Source organism: Eschrichtius robustus, chromosome 5 (genome assembly GCF_028021215.1).
Source record: "Eschrichtius robustus isolate mEscRob2 chromosome 5, mEscRob2.pri, whole genome shotgun sequence".
NCBI classification, from domain to species: domain Eukaryota; kingdom Metazoa; phylum Chordata; class Mammalia; order Artiodactyla; family Eschrichtiidae; genus Eschrichtius; species Eschrichtius robustus.
In genome coordinates, this window is record NC_090828.1 from 52,434,908 (window position 1) to 52,458,448 (window position 23,541).

Consider the following 23,541-nt stretch of genomic DNA (forward strand, 5'->3'; position numbering starts at 1 on the left):
AAAAAATATGGAAGTCAAGTAAGATAAAAAACATGGCATCTCTTAGAAAGTGCTTCTCAGAGCAGCCCTGCCTAGACAGATATGAGATTTTCAAAATATACTGAACAAAGCAGACTCATTTATTTTTCTCCCTATCTAAGAGGATGGGCAAATAAGATTCCACTATAAAGTAATCCATGAGGATTTATAAAAGAATTCAGTTGACAATTTAGACTGCATGAAATAAGACATGCTGATGGCAAATCTATAGAACAAGTAGCGTATGCACAACAAAAATTAAAAGTAGATATTATCTCAGGATTTGAGAGAGAAGCTCACAATCAGCAGATACAGTCCACCTACACAGGAACTATGCAGTTTTTCTTTTTCTTTTTCTTGGTATTATAATTGTTACTATACTCAGAAGATATTCAAAGAATTGGTCACACACTTCGTCTTTCACACTAACAATTTAAATGTAAAGCTTGGCTTGACTCTACTTTTCATATGCCCGTTTCAATTTACATTTCTTCACATTTAAAAAAAATAGATTCATCAAAGTCCCACTAAAGAAACTCAAGTGTTTTCATTGGGACTAGACATATTAATTTTAACCATAATTGAGTTTTATATTTATGAGGTTTATATTTACACTTAGTGAGTTCCTTAGTAGATCCATGACACTGTAATTGACAGACCTCCTATTGAATAATGTCAGTGGATTTCTATTTATCTAGACAATTCAGAGTTGGAATATAGCTTAAACATTTCTGCCTAAAAGCAGATTTCCAAAGCTCATAAATTAACAATCCCTACTGAATAGAAAAAAATACCTATCATACAGATTACTGCTATGCTATTTATGCCTATAGTAACTTTTGATAAAAATCAATGAAGTTAATAAAGATGACATTTCACATAAGACTACACCTATTCTATGTCTTTTATGTAATTATAAAAAAGGATGTAATTGTTTCTTCTCATCATTTACAACATTATATATAAATTATATAAATATAAATATATATATATATAAATTGGTTAAAAGCAAGTGGTCTGAAGGTAGAGTACTGGGGTTCAAACCTCAGGTCCTTCACTTGTTATCTATATGTAACCTTGGGCAAATTACATAATCTGTCTATGGAACAATTACTTCATCTGAAAATGGTTGGTAATAATGACAATGAAAATGATGATTATGACACCTATACCTTATTGTGAGGATTCAATGACATAACGTATGTAAAACACTTAGTACAATGCCTGGTACGTATTAAGGTCTCAATAGATGTTAAATATTAAAATTATTATGTGTATATTACTGCAAAATGTAGCTATATTGTAGCCAACCAAAATGTAGCCAACCAAGGAATTACAGAATTTCAATTTCTTATAATAAATTCTGGTGACTATTTGGAAGGAATAAGAAAAAAGAAAATTAGTCTATTGCCAACCAGTGAACACTAAATAGAAAATGAGCTACGTTTTCTACTAATACAACTATTAGACTTGTATTAATTAAGTGGTACCTGGAAGATGTGTAGCATGACTCAGAGTACTCAAGATCTCTCAGGGCTTTTCCATTCTCACACATGGAGATGTTTTTATTAGATTACTTGGTAAGTGATCATCTCAACTCGAAACCTTGACCATATAGGAATGCTGCAAATCAAGGTCCAAATCCCAAGTTATCAACTTGTGAAAATGGAACAGCTTGAAGCCCTGAGTATTACAATAGCAAACTTGATTAAATTATTCCCTAGGTGTAGGAGCTAGACAGCCACTGACTGTCCCTCCACATGTCCACTGCTTTAATTCTTCTCAACAAGCTTGCTTTGACCACATCACATGTTATCTAATTCATACTAATTTTTCACAAGGTCTTCTCTACATCTGGTGTATATTACTTTCATTATCCTAATTAGCTATTAATTATGCCTTTCTCACAATATATAAAATGTACGTGCACGCTTGCAAGAACTGTATTTGACAGATATTCACACTTACTTAACTTTAACAGCTCCACCTAAGGACAAAAACTATAATATCAAAAATTCTTAAAGTGACTAATTAATATACAGGAGGAAAAAGTAGATTTGCTTAAAATTTTTAATTTGGATGGGCATGTGCTATCTATATTAAAAATAATGAAGATTCCATGCCACATTTTTATGGACAATTACATAAAACAGGGCACCCACAAGCATGCAAATTAGCACATGCCTGAAATTACACGAAGTCTGCCTTCCTGTCTGACTTTCACAGAAATTTTTATTATGGCCAACTTGAGAACTGAGCTGTAGGCCCACGTCATCCTATTGTGTTTATGTAGTGAGGGAATTTATTTAAAGGGTGGAGCCAGAAATATTTATAAAATATTACTTAATGAACAATGATGTTGAGGTATAAACAAACATGTGAAAATATCTATTCATGGGTCTACTCTGTAGAAGGCAGGATCTAGGGATACAAAACTGAAAGCCGGTGCCTACATTACACTTTAAAACCCATAAATCCACACATGTGGTGGAGGGATGAGCATTCTGATACATGCAGACACAAGTACAGAAGAGGGAGGGCCACCTAACCTACACTCAAAAGGGCGTGGGAAAATTCTTACATAGAAGAATTTTAAGCAAGGAATGTGATCAGATTTGTGTTTTTGAAATGCCTCTCTGGTGCCAATGTGGGGAATGGGTTGGGGTGGGAGAAGGTAAGACTGAGGCATAGATTGGAATCTGAGCCAGCAAGGCCCCATGTAATTATAACCACTTTATCTAGTAAGTATGTTTCAGAGGGTGAACTGTCAAACATCTGGGACTACAACTCCCTGAGAAAAGACAACACCCCCAAGACAGGTGCCCTCACCATTACACAAATAGAACATTACAGATTTTCCCTCACAGAATTCTTTAAAAAGCTCTGAGAACACATCATCTATAAATTTATTAAATATTGATTGATTGGGGGCCTTATGTAATGAGTTGTGCTAGCTCTAAGAAGAATACAAACATGGAAAAGATAATATGCTGTCTTCAAAGACCTTGTAATCTAACAAAGAATGAATATATGTTGGAATAATCAATCGTCTTCTAGGATACCATAATATCAGTATAGTTATATAGTTTGTCTGCATTTAGATTTTCAGCAGAAATGCATGCATATATGGATTGGTCCACAGTGGTTAAAATATAACTACTTCGGAGCATATGGTACTTCATTAAACTATGTGTTTGTATAGCTTAAAAATACAGGCAAATAAAATACAAATACATATATTTAGTAATCAAATACACGTTCATTTTTTGAAGTTATTACTGAAAATGATGGGTTTTATAAGTCACCTAAAGACTTAGATAACAAAATAAAATTCCTTTATTTCAGAAATCCAAAATCCAGAATTTAGAGAAACCAAAGGAAAGAAAGAATAAACTAATCTACTAAATACATAGGCAGGTTGATTTCATGATTATTATACAACATACTAAGGCCACACTGAACTCACTGGATCTCAGATACCGGTAGAGACAGGCATTCCTGTTCCAATGACTAAGCTAAATATTTCTAGATTTTATGGAATGCTGTAGACAGGAAGGGAATATTTGTTTTCTTCTCAAACATCAGAGAGTATTTTGATGCAGAGATTCCATCAAGATCAATCAAGAAATATCTCTAAAAACCTGAAGGTAAGTCTCACTACCATGGCTGCTCCAACATTTCTAAAAATTGTTGCCAATTGTTGAATGGATTTCTCTAAATCAAAACAGCCTCAAAATTATCCTTTGTCCTAAAATCTTGTCCTAAGAAATCTGTAAGACCTAATCAAGTTGTACCTTTGAAGATAACAAAGACTCATTTTCATATGCTTACATGGATGGGGAAACATTTTCATTAAGGGAAAAGCGAGGTCCAATAGAACAGAATTTCAATAGATAAAACACTATAAGGCATAAAAAATTAACCATTTGCCTTCTATCATAGAAACCTTTTATTAACTCCCAACTCTAAATTCTAGATTCTCTTTTCATAACATCTAATAATTTTAAGGCTCTAACAGTAAAAATTAAAGCTTGGCATAATTATAAACAACCAAATAATGGAGTTCTATAAGGAAAAAAATAATTTCTGCCTTCTTATTTTCTGAGGAATACATTTTGACCATTCACATAAAACAATCTTATGTAATACCTGTTTTAATTATGAGTGGATGAAGTAGACTTGAGAAAACTGATGTGCTTACCAACCAGATAAATGACCATATAGTCTCAGAAAAATAACATACCAGCAAATGTATATGCTAGTGACGTGATACTTATTAGATTGCTAACAATGTCTCTTATATTCCAAGACGATCCAATACATGACACGAGAGAATGAGTGATTAAAAGAGAAGGACTTAATAAAAGCCAAGTTTTATGAGAAGATTTGGATTTTCTAAAATAGCCAAATTCTCTACTATCAAAGACTGTGATGGGTTTTTTAAATATAAGTAGGTTTAAAGACTTTCATTTATGTGAGATCATCAAGGGATTGTGAGCAAGAATAGAAATAAAATTCAATTCTTTTCCTCACCTTCAGGTTCCCAGTGGCTCTAACATGTTGTCATACTGATGAAATCTTTCTGGCTCATTCTCTTTAATACTCAAGTCCAACAATGTGCTGCTCCCACTGGGACCTCCAATTCAACTTTGTTCCCCTGTCCCTCACACACCCTCTTGCTGTCCTCTCTCCTCTCCTTACCCTGCTTAATCTTCATGGCCAAAAATATAACCACTCCCTTGCATACTCCTCTGCTCTCTCGTGCGTTCCTTCTTTGCTTCACTCTACTGGCAGACCACAACCATGGTTGATTGTAACTCTTCATCTACTCCCACCTGTAAGGTTGAACATGACTGGAAAAAACCACCACCATACTGACTCGTCTCACTTTCTGATGCAACTTAGAGCCTAACTCCATCTCAGGACCATACTGTACTTTCTCACTCTCCCACTCTCCTAGAAGACTACTTCACATCTTCTTCCCGAACTCTAAACACCACTTCTCCCAATTCAATGGAAGCTAATGCTTTTGCTTCTTACTTCGCTGATAATATTAAAGAAATCAGAAGAGAACTTCCCGTCCTCTCAACCACATCTGCCCAGCATCTGCAAGCACATAAACAAATGAACTATGCATGTGCCTATCTAGAATCAATCCTTTCATTTGTACAATTAATCTCACCCTTTTTGCCCCCTTTGCGCCAACGATTCTTTCCTCTTATCTCATTTACTCTATTGGAACGCACCCATCAGCATAAAAGCATGCTATTCCTCCCATCTTAAAAGAAAAAAAAAAGTCTCTTCACTTCTCTTGTCAGCTACTGACTCCCCACCCCTTTTCTTTAGCTCCCCTTGGAGCAAACATCTGTGAAAGAATAAGCTACACTCCGTCTCCAATTCCTCTCCTCCTTTTCCTCCACTATTCCTCTGAACTGCTGTTGTCATGATCACCAACAGCTTCTACCTTGCTAAACCCAATGGTGAGTTCTTAGCCCTCATCTTCTTCAACTAAGAGGAAAGCACTGAAAACACTGTCATGCCTTTCTCCTTGCCCTGCTTTATTCACTTCACTTCCGGGATGCCACAAGCTCCTGTTTTTCTTCCTGACTGATTAGTCCTTCTCATCTCCTTTGTAAGCCTTCTCTTCTCTCTAACCACTTCATGTTGTAGGGTCCAGAGTGCACACCTTAGCTCTTTTCTCCTCCTGTGATGACCTCAACCATCTCATATGACTTTCAAACCCATTCATATGCCAAAGACGCATTGTTATATTTCCAGTTCCATGCCCCTCTCCAACTCCAGATGAGTATATACAATACAAATGATTAATTGCTGTTTACACTTAAAAGTAAAATAGGTCTCTCCAGCTCAGCAGGTCCACAACTGAACTCCAACATTTTACACCCGAAAGTTGTTTCCCTTGCCCTACTGATGAAAACTGTATTCTTCTAGTTGCTTGGGCTAATGACTTTGGAGTAGTCTTGGAGCCTTTCTTTCTCAAATGCTAGACATCCAATCTGTCAGTAAATTCTGTAGAATCTGTCTTCTACTACTTCTCACCATATCCACTGCTACCACCTTCACTGGAGCCATGATCTCTCACCAAGCTTACTGCAGTGTCCTCTTCTTCCCGCGTCAACCTGTGGTCGCCTACTGGGTAGTCTCAACATAGCAGTTAGAGTATTCCTTCTCATTACTCAGTCAGATCATGTCAATTATCTGCCCCAAACTCTACAATAGATCCCCATGTCACCTGGAGAAAAAGTCACGGGGTCTTATGTGATTTGACTCTTTTTCTACTGCTCTCCCCCTTGCTCACTCTTCCAGCCATCCTTGCCTCCTCATGGTTTTCTAAAACAACCAGGCTCATTCTTTTCCTGATGCTTTTTTTTAACCTAGCTCTTCTTTCAGTAATGTTCTCCTCCTGGATCAGGGGTTCTCAAAGTACAGCTCTCAAGCTGGCAGCAGCAGCATCAACTGGGGACCTTGCAGAAAAGCAAATTCTCAGGCCTTGTTGAAGACCTACTGAATCAAGAACTCCAGGTGGGGCCCAGCAATCTGTGTTTCAACAAGCCCCCCAGGCAATGCTGTTGCATGCTGAAGTTGCGGACCACTGCCCCAGACGTCTACATGGTAACTTCTTTGCTTCCCTCAAGTCTTTGCTCAGATGTCACCTTCTGAATGAGGCCCACTCTGCCCACCCTATTTAAAATTGCATTCTTCACTCCTTCTCCAGCACTCTATAATTCCCTGTGCTCTGCTCTCCTTTCCTTTTTCCATCACCCATATAATCCTCTAAAACAGGGGTTCCCAATCCCCGGGGCCATGGACCGGTACCGGTCTGCGGCCTGTTAGGAACTGGGCCGCACAGCAGGTGAGCAGCGGGCGAGTGAGAGAAGCTTCACCTGCCGCTCCCCATCACTCACTCTACCTACTAAACCATCCCCCCCCCCACCCCCGTGGAAAAACTGTCTTCCATGAAACCGGTTCCTGGTGCCAAGAAGGTTGGGGTCTGCTGCTCTAAAATACTATAAAATTTACCTTTTGTTACTATTGTGCTATTGTGTTATTATTTGTTACTATTGTGTATTGTTACATTTTGTGCCGTTGTCTCACCACACTAGACTATAAGCTCTATGAGGGTGGTAATCTTTTTGTTTCAGTCACTGACCTATATAAATGTCTCAAACAGAACCTGACACTACGTAGGTACTCAATATCTATTAATTGGAAGAAGTGGAGCTTAATTGGCACAGCCAACAGGAGCTATGCAAAGAAAACATGCCCAGCTAGCAGGCAGGGAGTCCTCTAAGAGGTGGGGGCTGTGGCCCTGAGCACATAATTAACAAGTGTCACCTTATTTCACTGTAAGGGGCATTGAGGTAGAATGCACATGTATATTAACACTCCTGACACCGGACGCGCTTTACAGAACAAAGGAACGATCCAGTTAATGTTTCCGAAAGCCTCGGGTACCATGCTGGTGGGGGTGGGAAATGCACTCATTATATTTTCATCTCCTCCTAAATAACAGCTAGGGGTCCTTGACAAAACTCAAGGTTAGGGCAGCTGTTTCTGTGGTTCTTACACCTGCCTTTGGATTTGTTGCAAGGGAGAGTGTTGGAGTAGCCTTTTGCCTTTCTATGCATGAGTTTTAAAACGTCCCAAACAAAAGCAAGGTAAGTTAGGAAGGAAAAAAAATATTGGAAGAAACAATCACTTTTTCAAAAACAGTCCCTCTATGTACCAATTCCAGAGCTAAGTGCTTTTTTTTGACATTGACAGTATGGCCCAAAGTCATGGCTGTAACCTGCTGTTGTTGTGTTACCATGGTAGTGACAAGTATACATGCAACTAACACAGAAACCTCTGCTAAATTGTCATTTCTGGTGCAAATCTATTCTGAAGAAAGTGCACAATTTTGATGAACCCGTAGTCATAGGAACAATGTCAAGAAACGGGACTAAATAAATCAGATCAATTTGCTGCCATTTATACAAATTCAACACAATATGTCTGTCAATGCCTGATGCTGGTCCTTTTATTGCCCTTTAAAATGGTCTCAATGTTCGTCTCTAAAATTGATTAACCTGAGTAAAGTCAACTATGCAGAATTTAAAAAAAAAAAACCCTCTTTAATCCCCACCACATCAATGATGGTTGCACTAATATCATCCTATACTTTTGGCTCTCAACCATCTAATAGCTTTACTCTAGTACAACAATAAAAACTGTTAAGGGAAATGAGGAAATAGCATAGGGATTACTGCTGTTAGCATTTAATAGTCCTGATGCTTGTTTGCATTTGCTTGGAATAAGTATCTAAGGAAAAATTAAGTTCTAAACTGAGGCTACTATTTGAAATCCCAGAAAAGGCTCCTGGGAACAGTTTGGCTTTTTTGTGACAGTAGTTTTTCTGATGAAGTACACCATTCCCTAATGAAAAAGACCTGGCACTGCTTCATACGATAAAATGTGATCAATGCAAGGAACGTGATGATCAGTTTGGGAATGAGTGGTTTAATAAAAGAAACATGAAATTGGCTGTGCTTTGGCAGGATATACCCCAAACCATCATGAGAGGTATCATCCTGGCCCACAGATGATCCCCATCACGCTACAACTGTGCAAGTTCCCACTGACATCACCGACAATGCTGGCATAGAGACAAAGGCACGATCCAAAAGCAGTCACGTTGGATTCTGCTTCTTAAAGTCACATGAAAACTAAACCAACTGCCCTGCCTCCCCCCACCCTCCAGTATCTACCAGGAATAGATCCGGGGCTCAGCAGGGCTACTCGACATTTACATTTTTAGGCAAGTGCATAAACAGAGAGGGACAACAGCAACTGTGAAGAGGGAAAGGCAAATCTTTAAAAACAGTGACGCGGTAAAATGTGATAAATGTGAAATAAGGAAGAGGCAAAAAGTAGAGTTTGAATTATCTAGGTCTGTCACAGGATCATCTAACATTTTGACTCTGGAACAACAGATCAGCTAGTTCAAGTAACACTTGCTTTTCACTATGTTTTATAAAAGATACCAACACAATAAGATTTAAACGTATTGATAATATTGAAGTTTACGTACCTGTTAATAAAAACAAGTTTACCTAAAAATAGAACTACCATATGACCCGGCAATCCCACTACTTGGCATATACCCTGAGAAAACCATAATTCAAAAAGAGTCTTGTACCAAAATGTTCATTGCAGCTCTATTTACAATAGCCAGGATATGGAAGCCACCTAAGTGCCCATCGTCGGATGAATGGATAAAGATGTGGCACATATATACAATGGAATATTACTCAGCCAAAAAAAGAAATGAAATGGAGGTATTTGTAGTGAGGTGGATGGAGTTAGAGTCTGTCATACAGAGTGAAGTAAGCCAGAAAGAGAAAAACAAATACAGTATGCTAACACATATATATGGAATCTAAGGAAAAAAAAAAAAAAGGTCATGAAGAACCTAGTGGCCAGACGGGAATAAAGACACAGACCTACTAGAGAATGGACTTGAGGATATGGGGAGGGGGAAGGGTAAGATGTGACAAAGAGAGAGAGTGGCATGGACATATATACACTACCAAACGTAAAATAGATAGCTAGTGGGAAGCAACCGCATAGCACAGGGAGATCAGCTCTGTGCTTTGTGAACACCTAGAGGGGTGGGATAGGGAGGGCGGGAGGGAGGGAGATGCAAGAGGGAAGAGATATGGGAACATATGTATATGTATAACTGATTCACTTTGTTATAAAGCAGAAACTAACACACCATTGTAAAGCAATTATACTCCAATAAAGATGTTAAAAAAAAAAAAAACACCACTGCACTGTAAAAAAAAACAAACAAAAAGAAACAAGTTTACATTACCCGCATAAATGCTTGATGTGTTTTACAGTTAGCCACTCTGCTTGATACTTTTATGCTTCCTGTAATCACATCAGAAGTTCCATTGGAAGAAAAGTAAAATCTCGATGGAGACTCTGCCTTTCGGTTCACATCCAGGCTCATGTTATAAAACAAAACTGCAAAAATGTAGAGAGAATTGCAATTAGTATAATTATCTAAAGGCATTTGTTTTGTTATTTTGAAAGTGATAATAGTCAAAGTTATATAGAATACTGGAAATATATTAAATTCTCTTCATTAAATAACTTTCTAAAAACTAACCTGAAATATGAAAGAGGGAACAACGTAAAATACACATTTCAAAAATTATTTTTATAAATTTTAAAAAAAGAATTATAAACTTTTCTCTAGGTTTCTTTTAAAATTAACATTTTTAGTTGTTTGCTTAATCCTCCTACATATCAACATTTCACAGCTACACTACCAAAGTCGTTACTAATAATCAAAGTCTTGAGTAAAGTTTCAGATTTCTTCGAGTCCTTTTGTCCGTAGAACGTCTGACTGAGGAAGTACAGGCACCCAAATGTCACTTGGAATAATTTTATCTTGTGTGGTTACGGAACTAATTTCATATATGGTTGGGTTCATTTATTTCTATTTGTTTCCAATTTGAGGGGTTGCTATTTTTCTTTTGATTTTTTTTTTCTTAACGTGAAGTGAACACATGGTTTAAAAGTCAAACCTACATAAACAGCTGACTCACAGACATCTCCTTTCCAGCCCTAGACCCTGATTATTTCTCTTCCTTGTTTTTATTGGTTTCTGGTTGGATCTTCCAGTGTTGATTTATGTAAAAATAAACAAATATATACAGACATTCTCTCAATAAGTATTCTGGCAGTTTGGTAAGAACTTATTTCAAATCTGACATGGTAAATGATGTGCTAAAGAAGATCTTCAATAACCAAAAAATTAAGGAAAATTTACAACAACCAAAAAAAAATTCCAGGACCGATCTTACCAAGAAAGAAAGAGCTATTTCTTGAATCTAAAAGGGTTCTTTGTCAGACTGGTGGTTGTCAGAGGTGAGGGGTGGGGGATGGGTGACGGGATCAAAAGGTACAAAGTTCTAGCTACAAAAAAAGTCATGGGGCTGTAACGTACAGCATGGTGACTACAGTTAATCATACTGTATTGCACACTTGAAAGGTGCTAAGAGAGTAGATCTTAAAATTTCTTATCACAAGAAAAAAATATTTACAACTACATATGATGATGGATGTTAACTAGACTTATTTTGGTGATTATTTCACAATATACACAAATATTGAATCATCTCATGTTTTATACCTGAAACTAATATAATGTTGTTTGTCAGTTATACCTCAATTTAAAAAATTGAAAAATAAAGACCTTCTTTGCAAAACAAGCTACATCTAGTAGTCCACTGAGAGGCCATTCATTATATAGGAGAAATAATTCATAAGTGATATTTAAAATAATTTATATTATTCCTCAAGTGTTCATTTACATTTTAGGAGTATCTTACTCTTCTGGAAGGATTTTATCTACTTCAAGGAAACATAAGTATAAAACCTACATCACTCCTACAAACTTCAAATAAATCTTTCAACCTTCCTTTTATTTAGAAAATAAAGTCCAAATCAATTGGCTTCAAAATTACTATAACTGAGGTTCAGTGCCTCAGAGATAGAGTTGCAACTGAAATAGCTATCTACAAATTCATCACCCCGAGCTCAGACAAGAGCACATGAAACAAGGGAAATAAAAATCCGCTCACAGTTAAGTGGCAAAATGTCCTGGTTTTATTAAATATGCTTACTATGTGAATTATTTCTCCCAAGGAGTCATTTTATGACAACTATAAAGCATGTTTTGTAACAATGTTATGATTATTTATGATTTTCACATATTTGTTTTCAATCATTTAAAGAAATATTTGGTCACAGTGAAATCGGTAGTACGACAAATACTGATTTTCCATAAAGGGAAATAGTTCTCTCTGTTTAACGTGTGTCTCTCAGATAAGCATCAGCTTGTCTGTGTCACTGTGTTACTAGGGTCATGCTCTCCAACTGCTACTTCTTCAATCAATAACCGGATGAAGGTTTTGCCCACTGGCCTATCACTGCATCTTTAATGAGGACTTCTGCAGAGTACCATTAAAAATGAATCTTATCTATATCTGTAAGAAAAGAATCTAAAAAAGAATGAATATACATATGTGTATAACTGAATCACTTTGCTGTACACCTGAAACTAATACAACATTGTAAATCAACTATACTCCAATAAAATTAAAATTAAAAAAAAAAATGAATCTGATCTAAAATAGAAATACCAGGCTCATTCTGTACTTCTTATTACAGGCTAATTCAGCCTGAGGCCTCTGCTACATATCTATAGCTTGGTTCAGTAAGTATCTGCTACCCTTCATGATGTTTAGATGACACCCTGCAGGGTCATGGGAACAAACAACTCTTGATAGGCCTTGTGGGGCTCAGGAAATACATGAATTATTAATGTCCAAATGGTAAGCTCCGTTATGCTTCTCTTCTACCATGGGCTAGTTTCATTAGTAGTTATTCTAATATTAGCTTAAATACAACATAATTAGGAACATTAACCTGCTAGAAAAAAATGTAATGATTATGAAGCCACCTATACGTTATTTGAGATTAACCACAATGTTGGATAAGCCATATCAAAGATACTTTCTCCAGAGCAGATCACTGAGAGTTGGCCTATGTACAGGCAAATGGGCATGGCTCTTAGGAGCCGATAGTCATAGTAAATCCTTAAGAGATGTGTGTTATATATGGAAATTAGAATCAGGGTCTAGACTCCAGATAAGCTTCTTCAATTACTCAAAGAGAATAGAATAAGAAAAAAAGAATCTTCCCCCTCTCAGGCCTCCAACTTAAGCCAGCTCAAGACTGCAGTGAGCCTAGTAAAACAGGAGGAACTGTGGTGATGTTCTTTTTATTCTAAAGAGATCTTACAGATTAAGCTCAATTAGTTCACCTTAAATAAGATGGCAAGTGATGCTCTTGCTCTACTTCCTGCCATAATCTCTAAACAACTAAAGCCTTAATGGGTCCAGCTCATTGGTTAGAACAAAGCGAGAATCCGGAAGATGAAGAGGAAAGGTTATCAGGTGGCTGCTGTCTCCTGCCCTAAAAACCCCTCCATGGTGAGATACAGAGAGAGCTCGAAAGATGACCAAGAGATTTATGAGGGAAGTGCACATTCTATCAGGCATTAACTCGTAAGGGCACCCTTACCGATATAACCTGGAACCTCTTTGCCCTTATATGAGAAACAGAGTGTTAGATCCATGCACACAGAAGGCAATTCATTTTCAATACAGTTAAAATTTGTTCTATTTACTGACTCAGGATGGTTTAAAGAGGCTTCGACAATCACTACAGGTCTCGTCCTAAGAAGGAAATAAAATTAGCAATATTAATTGCAGAATTATTTTTCCTTAAGATGACAATTACATTTGTTTTGTCAGTTTCCAGTGATCAAGTAATTTCATGAAACTCTTTAATAATAAGTGTATATATACCCAATTACATTTCCATGTGTGAATCAAAAGACATTTTCATTTAAATTTCTAAAAATACTGACTTTGATGATTTATGTATATATCTAGGTAAGGTGGGAAAAATATCCTAAAGTTCAATAATTAAATTTCAGAGTATCAAAAGGAGTGTTATGAGGTCACCACCCTGCTGATTCTAAAAACTACCTCCCATCATTTAAATTAAGCCCAACTGTCATTAAGCAGTGAAATGTATCAACCTTACCTTAGCAGCACAGCAGAATCAGACCGAAAAGCACCAACTGCTACATCTGGAGGATAAAAAACAGTACAGATTAATGATCATCATTAGTCAAAGAGAATTACTTTCAGCCATAAATACTTAACTACATATCACCTTTCGACTATATCAAAACACTATTTACAGAAAATTAATTACAAGAGGTATGCTTTCATCTTAAGATTCATTTCACATATGTCTGAATCTGCTCATTTACAATGACATTCATCCCTTTATAATAGAAATATAAACATTAGGATATAAACATATGCTATAAAGACAGCCTTACTGAAACAGATTCAATTTTTGGACTATAAACATTCACCCAGAAATCTCCTTTTAAATTACCAAAAAACCCCTCTTCCGTTTTCATCATTGTGTGTTTGATTTATTTTCATGAATGCTTTTAATGTTTTCAGGAACAAGGAATAAAGTGTTAAGTAACTAACAGTTTGAAGCTCAGGAATTACTTGATTATTTCTGACCCATCCTTGAATTCAAAAGAGCTTTAAAAATGAAGGAAAAAACTCATTAGTCAATTAGAACTTTTCTCTACCAGTTTTATGTACTTCACAATAAAGCAGCATCCACAACAGAGTTTATTTCAATTTATAAAATATGGTAAATTTTATACTCACCTACATATCCATTATTATCTGCATCAATTTGTCCAGATATAGACTGTCCAAACATACTTAATGATTTGCTGATTTGAAGCCCTTCAATTCTCTGAAAAATAGTAAAGTTGAGTGGGAAACAGGATTTGAACACCTAATATCCCGGAGAAACAATGATTTAGTTAAATAATGAGTCCTGGTACATGCCCTGGCACATTATTAACAAATGCATCGTAGTTAAGTCAAATACACGTGTCTAAGAGAAAGAGTAGTTTCCAGCTTGAAGTGGGAAGTTGACATCTATTTTGTGACAAGAAAAAAAATCACTTTCTTTACTTTGTGAGTAAAGGGAAAATTATGTAGTAAAGATCTCCTAAAACAGTCCTGACACTCTCTCCCCAGTCTTTTTTCAGGCTCTGTGTTTATTTCCCTGAGCAACAGGAGTAACCAAACAAATAATAAGAAAATAAGACATCTATGGTCACTTAGTGGAGCCTACTACTTAGGTTTATAATAACCACCTCATTTAGCCAGATTGCTTCCTAGTATTTGACAAGGACAACTCAAGTCTGATATGTGCTTCCTATCCCATGTGTTTAATTTCATGTCCAGATACTGATTTACAAGTATCAGGGTTGTCCATTCTAAGAGAATCAGTATTCTTTACTAGACAAGTATATATCTTTCGTGTTATCTAGAGAACAATTTACCTATTTTTGCCTAATCAAAGATAACAGTATTAGCTAATGTTTCTGTAAGAGTACCTTTGGAAAAACTTCTCTTCTCTGCATGTGTATGTAGTTTTTTCTACGCAATGAAATGCCCTGATTTTTCAACATGTGAAAGTAAAGTCAGAGTTAGATCAGGGAACTTTATTAAAGTGCTCTCATCTTACTGCTCTGCACTAAAAGGAACACAGAGTATCATATGAGTCTTTGCTCTCCCTGTGCAATCTCCATGGAACATGGGGCTTTAGCCATAGGGCAAGACACAGTTAATCAAATCCAAGTGGGCTTATTTGGAATAGTATGGGTATTACCTCAGAACATAAATTTGATGAAACGCAGAGAGAATGTCCTTAATAGGTTAAATACAAGCGAGAATGGAAGTGAACCAGAACTCTTATTTATGAAAAAAAATGGTTTCAAAGAGTTATTAATGACCTTAAAAATGAGGCCATCTACTGTTATTATAAGAAAATGGTGAAACAGTATTAAGTATTTGAAAGACCAAATTAAAAAAAAATAAGTCCACATTAACGCTGGAAGTTTTAAGAAGGATTTTATTACCAATGCTTCTTTTGAAGGTATTAATAGAATAGTATTATCCTACCTGTGAGAAGGCTGACGAGATCCCATCTGCTCGGCCATTGTAAATATAAATAGCACCTCGCAAGTCATCTTCCTGTGGAGCTCCAATAGCAACATCTATTCAAGAATGTAAATGACAGAAAATAAATTCTTAATGCAAAGAATGCAACTCTGAAATCTAACCTTCATGCTCTTTAATTAATATCACATAAGAAAACTCCTTATCAAAAAACACTTTTCTCACTGGACAGAAAAAAATTATAAAATACTGTTACTGTCATAACAATGTAGTGGGTTGTACAGATAAGTCTGTGTGTGGAAGAAGCTTAGAGTCTTAGGGTCTTAGAGGCAGGCTAACAGAATGGTTAAGGACACAGGTCCTACAGCCAGATGGCCAGGCCTGACCCCAGCACTGCCCTCGTGCCCAGCTGTGCTATGCTGGGCCCATTTCTTAACCTCTCTGTATCTCAGTTCCCTCACCTCAGCACAGGATTGTAAGAGAACTCATCCTCGGCATGATGGATGTACATGAAAGATGTAACTCATGTGAAGTGCTTAGAGCAGTGTGTAGCACATAATAAGTTATTATCGTCTATAAATACTATAACCACAAGAACCCTTATTTTGAGCTCTAAGTTTTACTTTATTTGCAAAATGACTTCTGAATTAATTCCTGTTCCAATGAAAGTAATTAAAGTATCTGTTAAGGGTATGTTTTCACATAAGAAAACCAAGAGAAAATAGAAACTATGAATAACATGGTTGCTTAAGTGCTATAAATACAAAGTACATATAGTACTGAACTATTAAGAAGGCCCAGCTCAATTTAATTCCAAGCAGAAGATATTGAAGTATATTCGGTCTTTGGCTATCTAATATATAGATCCAAACTCTTACTTCCTAAGATGACACTTGGATCTATTATATAAGATCCTAAAGTTCTAGCTATCATTATAGAAATAAGGAGAATACACGTTATTAACAATAATGTTTTTCCATGCCTATGCAACACCATTGGGACAAAACATAGAGAATAAACAGAGATATTTGACAACTGTTTTTACTTTCCATTTGAACATTTATTTCACTGTTAGTATAAACCGTAACAATTATCATTAGTATGATCATAATAATCATAACATCACCTAGCATTTATATACTGTTTACAATGCAGGCATTGCGCTAGAGGCTTTACATACGTAATTCATGTTATTCTCACATAACCCACTGTAACCCGTGTAACTCTCACAACAGCTCTATCAAATTCTTTTTGATCCTCACTTTTTATAGGTGAGGAAACTGAGGCACAGAATGTAACTCACTCAAGGTCGCAGAGCCAGGATGTGGTAGAGTTGGGATTTAAACCCTGCAGTCTGGCTCCACAACCTGTGCTCTCCATCACCATGTTCTATAAAATCATCAACAATAAAGTTATGACCAACATTCTCCCCTCCTAGCACCTGCTCCTCTTCTGTGTGAAAGAAGTGCTCAATATATGATTTGATAATATATAAGCATTTCAGGAGCACATAAAATAATACAGCATATAGTTTACAGTTGCAGAACTTTATTATGGTTCTGCTCAAAAAAATATTCAAACATATAGTCCAGAAGTCAGATGACAGGGCTCAACATAAAAAACCTACACGAAAAATAAGTGGTCTTGCCAAAAGCATTTCATGGCTAAAATGCTATCATCTGTCTGTCTGGTCACATTGGTTGAATAGGTTTGTCTATTACCTATTTAACTTTCTCATACTTTTGATGAAATTTTTATACTGGACTCTTGCCAAATTGATTGGTTATCTTCTTAGAAAATGGCTTGTTTTGCTTTTCTAAGGACACAGAAAATATATTCTAATTTTTTTCTTTTGAAGAACAATAAAAAAATGATGTCATGAATGCCAGAGTTACTGAGGTCTACTATGCAAAACACCACAAAGCTGTGCATAGTAAAAGGACATTAAGTCTGATTTGCATCTAAGACTGGAGAAGGAAGGAAAAAGAACAGGTGGGTTTTTCATCTCTTTTCTACACAATCCCACACACTCTGCCATGAACGTGAAGTAACTTCACTCATATCCCAGAAAAACAAACTAAGTTAGAAGATGGGGAAAAAGAATAGGGAATCACATAATGAAAAATTAAACATAGATGCCCTGCTGGCTCACCCAGGCAGATAGCGTGAGACGGCGGAATTAAAGACCTCAGTAAAGAGCTAGGACACACTGAGCCTACTTCCAAATCAGCATGGTCTTGGCTAATATCTAAAATGTAGAAAACACATAGCCATGGGCAAAGCAGAAATGCTATTCAGCCATAAAAAAGAAGGAAATCCTGTCATATGCAACAACCATCTGTGTATGTGCACATGAGAAATGGAAAAATCATTCTCAAATATTTTAATACATTCAAAATAGTGAATACTCTTCCCCGGATGTGTCAATTAAAAGAGGATGTGGAAGGAATCATAAGTAAACAAAATAAGTATTTTACTAAATGATGATTTTGTTTTTAAAAGAAAGAATTTTACTATTTTATATAATATATATGAAATATCAAGGTGCAAAAAACATGTTTTTTTCACAGATATTTATTAGGTTGGGTCTAAATTTACCACTTATATAATGTTTATTTTTTCATGTCTTAATCTTATATTCCATTTGATTGTAAAACTATAAAAAGGAGTGCCACTATTTCCTACATTTACATTCATTATGGCACATACTCTATACCTGGCATGGTACAACTGACAAAAAAATCTTATCTTATTTAAGAGGGCTCACTGGAAGCATATATTCAATAACCAACTAGCTTTCTCCTTGTAGAATAACATATTTTATACATTTAAAGTAGAATGAAGCATTTAGGCATAAGAAGATATTAAGAAAGTGAGAATTTACAGTACTCCCTCACTTATGTCCAGTATCCAAGTAAGTTTTGACCTACTTCTACCATATACCAATTGCCAATGACCATATCTAGAAGACAATTCTGAGTCCTGAAAAAATCGAATACTTATTTGCTGAACTCGAGGAATTATACACTCTCCCTTCAAACCCATTCATCATTTTAGGCACAGTTTTAATAGACTTAGTTACTACTTAGAACTAGATTGAAAAAAAAGCAAAGTTTAAGAGGGAAGGCTGGTGGAGAGACAGATACTTCAACAGCAGGACTGATATCTAGGCAACAGTCACAGTTCTGATGAGACCATCTATTCCATTATTGAAACGCACCCCTATCGAGTGGTAAATATCCACTGTCCTTGAGTCTGCCAGTTGCCCCCTTACCACCGCTCAGGACTCTCTCCTGGGATCCCCAAATCTTCCCACAACAGGGCAGCTGAACAAGGAAAGCCTGGCACAGCAGGGGGGCTTTCAGAGCCCGGCTCCAGCTCTGTGGCCAGCCTCTGTTGGGTTTTGTCAGTGTCTTTACTACACTGATAGTTAAATACTGTTATCCAGTGAATCTATGATGCACATTTTTTCCCCACATTTTCATATTCCTGAAATCAGGGTCCTTCTTAAAATAGAAAAATAGTGAGTCGCAGCTTAAGAGGCACCATTTTTTCAGGGGCACATAAAATAATGACTTATAGTAAAACAACTTATAATCAATGGTGCCTTAGAATCAATGAAATAAGGTATGTTGAATATCATTCTTTATTAACAGTAGTAAGAATCAATAGCTGACGACTGAGAAGAAATCAGGGATAACACTAAAGAAAAAAAACTTAGCATGCCAGTCTGCCTCCATTTTCTATAGAAAGGCAAACAACATAAAACTCCAATTATATTCTTTTCCATGTGCCACTTTAAAAGTGGAAATCACATACCAAATTGGATACTTTTAATTACCTTCAAAGCCATCATTATCAATGTCGCCAAGATTGACTATGGATTCCCCAAATCTTGCAGCATATTTGTCACTTCCAATGAGCTCTATTTCCATTTCGTTCATTACTGCTCCCTAGATAGAAAGGGGGAGAAAGGTGTCATTATCACACGACTTTACACATGATTTACTGTTGTAATTGGGTATGGATTTTTTCTTAATGCTTCAAACAGGTTGGACAAACTATAGCCTGAGCTTTAGTACACACATCTCAGTTCAATTCAATAAATATTTATCAAGTATGTCAACACATATAATAGTATGATTAGAGCTCAGAGGACAAAAAAAAAATCGTCAAACTCATGATCTCTAGCTTTGAAAATCCAATAAATCATTTTGATAATTCAATTTAGCAAATATTTAGTGAGTTCCTAGTAAAGGCAATGCACTGTGCAAAGACTGAATGGGTGAAAGGGGACAAGGCAGTGTGTGTATAAGACGCTCCCTTTCCAGAAGAAGCCCCCAGTTACAGGGAAGGCATAGTACAAGCATGTAAATGACTTAGAAGTACAGACTGCTTTGCAATATTGACAAGCAAGGAGAGCATATCTAATTGTGAGAGCCAGCAGAGATTTCAAGAAAGGAGGTGGTGGTCAAGGTGGCTACTGACGGATGGGCAAAGTTTTGATACACAGAGAAAATAATCAGCAAAACACAAATTACAAAGAATTTGGCTAAAATCCACAGCATGTGCAATGAATGAGACAGAAAAAAGTCAGACTGGAGTCTTATGGGGTGGGACTTTGAAGGCTGGGAGAAATTTACTCTCAATTTAGAAAACAAGACAGAGCCACTGAGGGTTTCTGAGTTGAGGAGTGACATGACTGAAGCTGGCCTTGGTGATCTTTTTCCAGCAGCACTGAAGCATGGATTGGTCAACTGTTGTCTCTGAAGTTGGAAGGTGAGTTATTACAATTAGACACTCAATAATGTTTCAACAGGAGCTGTTGCAGTAACAGCTGCCAGACCTCTTTCCAAACTCTGATCATGTCACTCCCTTGTATTAAAAACAAAAACAAAAACAAACCCCATGCACCACTCATCACAGATCCTTCCCTCTTCTCAAACAAGTCTGTTCATTCCCATAGCACACACGTTCTTCCCCTTGTGAAGTGCCCTTTGCCTTTTATTTTCCAACTAAAAAATTCCTATACTTGCTTTGCTCCTAGAGAAATGCCTAATTTAAAGAGCAGAAAGCAGAAGAGGCGAGGACGAGAAGGTGCAGACCTAAGACAACACAAAGGCACTGAAGTTCCAGGGGGAGAGTTTCAAGAAGTGGTGATCACTATTCTTCAAGTATTCTCCAGGCACAGAATGGTGACCAAGAGTCCACTGGGGACCCCTGAGAGCTATTTTAGCAGAAGTAGGTGGAAGCCAGATTCATTCAAGTATCATTCTTTCTTGAGTTCATTCAAAAACAATTACTGAGCACCAACTTGTCCAGGGCTCTTTCAAGCCCTGAGGAAACAGTAGTAAATAAAACAGATGATTCCTCTCCACACGGTGTCTACACTCCAATGGAAGAACCGACAGACAACAGCAAAGCAAACCAATAAATATATAATATAATGTCAGGTAGTGGTTAGTGTCTTTTTAAAGTTAAGAAACAGGAAGTTGGAAGGCAACAAAAGAAGAGTAACTTATGCAAGAGGTTTTAAAAGCTGAAATCAATTATAAAATTAACCCCAGTATTCAACAGCGATGCCCTCTCTTGAGTGATGTAGAAGTGAGGGGCGAGCAAGAGGATAGTCTAATGGGTAGATCTCCTCCCTTGCCCTTTAAGCAAAGGCAATTCACTTTTATCTGTTTTTCATATTGGGATTGCTTAAGATTTCAAGGGGAAAAACGGTTCTATTATTGCCTTACTTTAGGCATATATGCTACTGTTTAAACTGTTCTCAAAAACTTTAAAGAGAAAGAAAAGTATGCAGCCAGCATAAGGAAGACCATTTATGGATAGGAAAATGTGAAATATCTATATAAGAAAAAGTAATGCCTGATTTCACTACTAATGAGATACGAATGATCACTTCATAAATGATATGCTTTTACTATTAAAATTAAGGTTTAAACAGTCTAGGAAATCCCAGCACGAAAATAACTTTCCTGCTCTATATTTGGAACATTAAGAATCTCTCAGCTTTGTAAGACTGAGTATTTTCTCTCTTAAATTGTAAAGAGTTTAGCCTGGTGCTTAATGTAAATACTTACTAAATGCTCTGAAACAACTGATTTAAAAAAATACCTTCTGGAAACAGATTTTACTTTGTTAAATCCCGAATGAAAATGCTATGACTTAAGAAATGAACCAATGGTCTCACAAACCTGTTCTTGCTCTTAAATCAAAGAAACAGGCCAACAAGACCCCATTAAGGCCCTATCAATTATTTCTTTTGATTTGATGCCAGGAAGATAGACTGTCAAGACAAGGCCAGCAGAACTCTTTAAATTGAATTGTCAAGTGGTCAGTTTCTATTCCAAAACACCCCCCAGAATTGAAAACTCAACCATAAGCAAGTAAACACCTATTTCTACAACTACTATATCTACTTTGGAATAAACTATGTCAATTTTACATTCTTATCAGGAATATAATCTATATAAATTGTGCAAATTAACATCTTATCAAAGCATATCTTGTTTCCAATTGTTTTCAAATCAAGAAATTAAAAACATTTCATACTTTATCTTCTACTTCTAGTAGTGTTTTATAATTACCAAATTACATTGGGACATTCACCATCAAACCAATAGGACATTCACATTTTTAGGGCTGTATAAAAATCATTCTTTCAAATTAGAGTTGCATCAAAATAAAACTGGAAGAAACTGCAACTACTTGAGTAAACACATACAAGCTGTGCATAGAGAAACTCCAGACAATTGATCTCATACTTGCGAGATATCAGAATGGGAACAGTGGCCCATTCATCACCATATTCCATTTCATTTTTAAAGCATCAGTACAATCCCACAATTTTTACTTTCATCAGTAAAATAAGCCTTAAAATCTATAGTCTCAGAACTTTGGAATAAGAAAAGCATCAGTTTCGATCAAAATCCCATACATGGCTTCCAATTTGCGGCCAACCAGACTTACAGAGCCAGAGTTGATGTACACAAACACTCTTCCTTCCTCCCTGACGGTGCTCTGCACGGGAGCTCCCACAAGTAGGTCTGAGAAGCCATCTGCGTTGAGGTCCACGGCACAGATAGAAGCTCCGAAATAAGACCCAAGCTGCTCCAAGGCAAACCAGATCCAGTCATTGAGAAAAAAGCAGAATTACTCACCAAAGCCCTCAGTGATACCAAAGGTAGAGACATATTACCTTTTTACCTTTCATTTCATGTAAGATATTTAGTTCTTTTGCATCAATGCTGAATATGTATGCCTGCAATGGAGAAAAGAATTCGGAAAGGTCAGACTGCTATCACATTAAAAATGTTTCAGTCAATCAAAACATTGATTTTCATAACTTGTAATTGCTCAAATATATTTTTGAAAAATCCTTTTCAGAGTGATACAAAAGGTTTAGGGAACCAAGTTCACATTAAGATGCCTTCCTTGAAAAACTACCTTCTCAGGAACAATCTTACTGTTTCCTTAGAGAGCACAGAAAATACATACAGCTGCTTCACTTCCTTGTACAGCAGAAACTAACACAACATTGTAAAGCAATTATACTCCAGTTAAAAGAGAAAAAAAGAAAACGTTGTTTGTCTCAATCTTCAAAGTAATGTTCATGCAGCAATGTAACAAAAACTAGAACGAGAAATAACATTTTGTTCTTTCTAGTCTTAACACAATTGTACCAGGAATGTAGCTGCCTTGATTTGCCTTCAGCTATAAACTTATTAACCAATAAATGTATTCCTTGGACATCCTGAGACAATTCTATCTCAGAAACAATTACTCATAGGAAAGAAGAGCCTCATTTGACTTATGTAGTCTTCCTGAAATCTTTCCTGCTCAATTTTATCTAAAAGCCATACGA

At 36.4% G+C, this 23,541-nt stretch overlaps 1 protein-coding gene across 2 annotated transcripts in view; it reads right to left on the bottom strand.

Annotated features, from left to right (window-relative positions):
• Window positions 1-23,541, bottom strand: part of ITGA4 (integrin subunit alpha 4) — an 80,841-nt gene that overhangs the window by 33,044 nt on the left and 24,256 nt on the right. For both annotated transcript variants that reach the window (XR_011074072.1, XM_068543877.1), the window contains exons 8-15: window positions 22,876-22,938; window positions 22,647-22,784; window positions 19,510-19,621; window positions 15,672-15,766; window positions 14,361-14,451; window positions 13,708-13,753; window positions 13,180-13,334; window positions 9,896-10,050 (exon numbers count right to left, since the gene is read on the bottom strand). Coding sequence is in view for 1 of the 2 variants with exons in the window: in XM_068543877.1 (XP_068399978.1) it covers window positions 9,896-10,050; window positions 13,180-13,334; window positions 13,708-13,753; window positions 14,361-14,451; window positions 15,672-15,766; window positions 19,510-19,621; window positions 22,647-22,784; window positions 22,876-22,938 (855 nt within the window). In the remaining variant the exon portion in view is untranslated. The remainder of the gene's footprint in view (window positions 1-9,895; window positions 10,051-13,179; window positions 13,335-13,707; window positions 13,754-14,360; window positions 14,452-15,671; window positions 15,767-19,509; window positions 19,622-22,646; window positions 22,785-22,875; window positions 22,939-23,541) is intronic.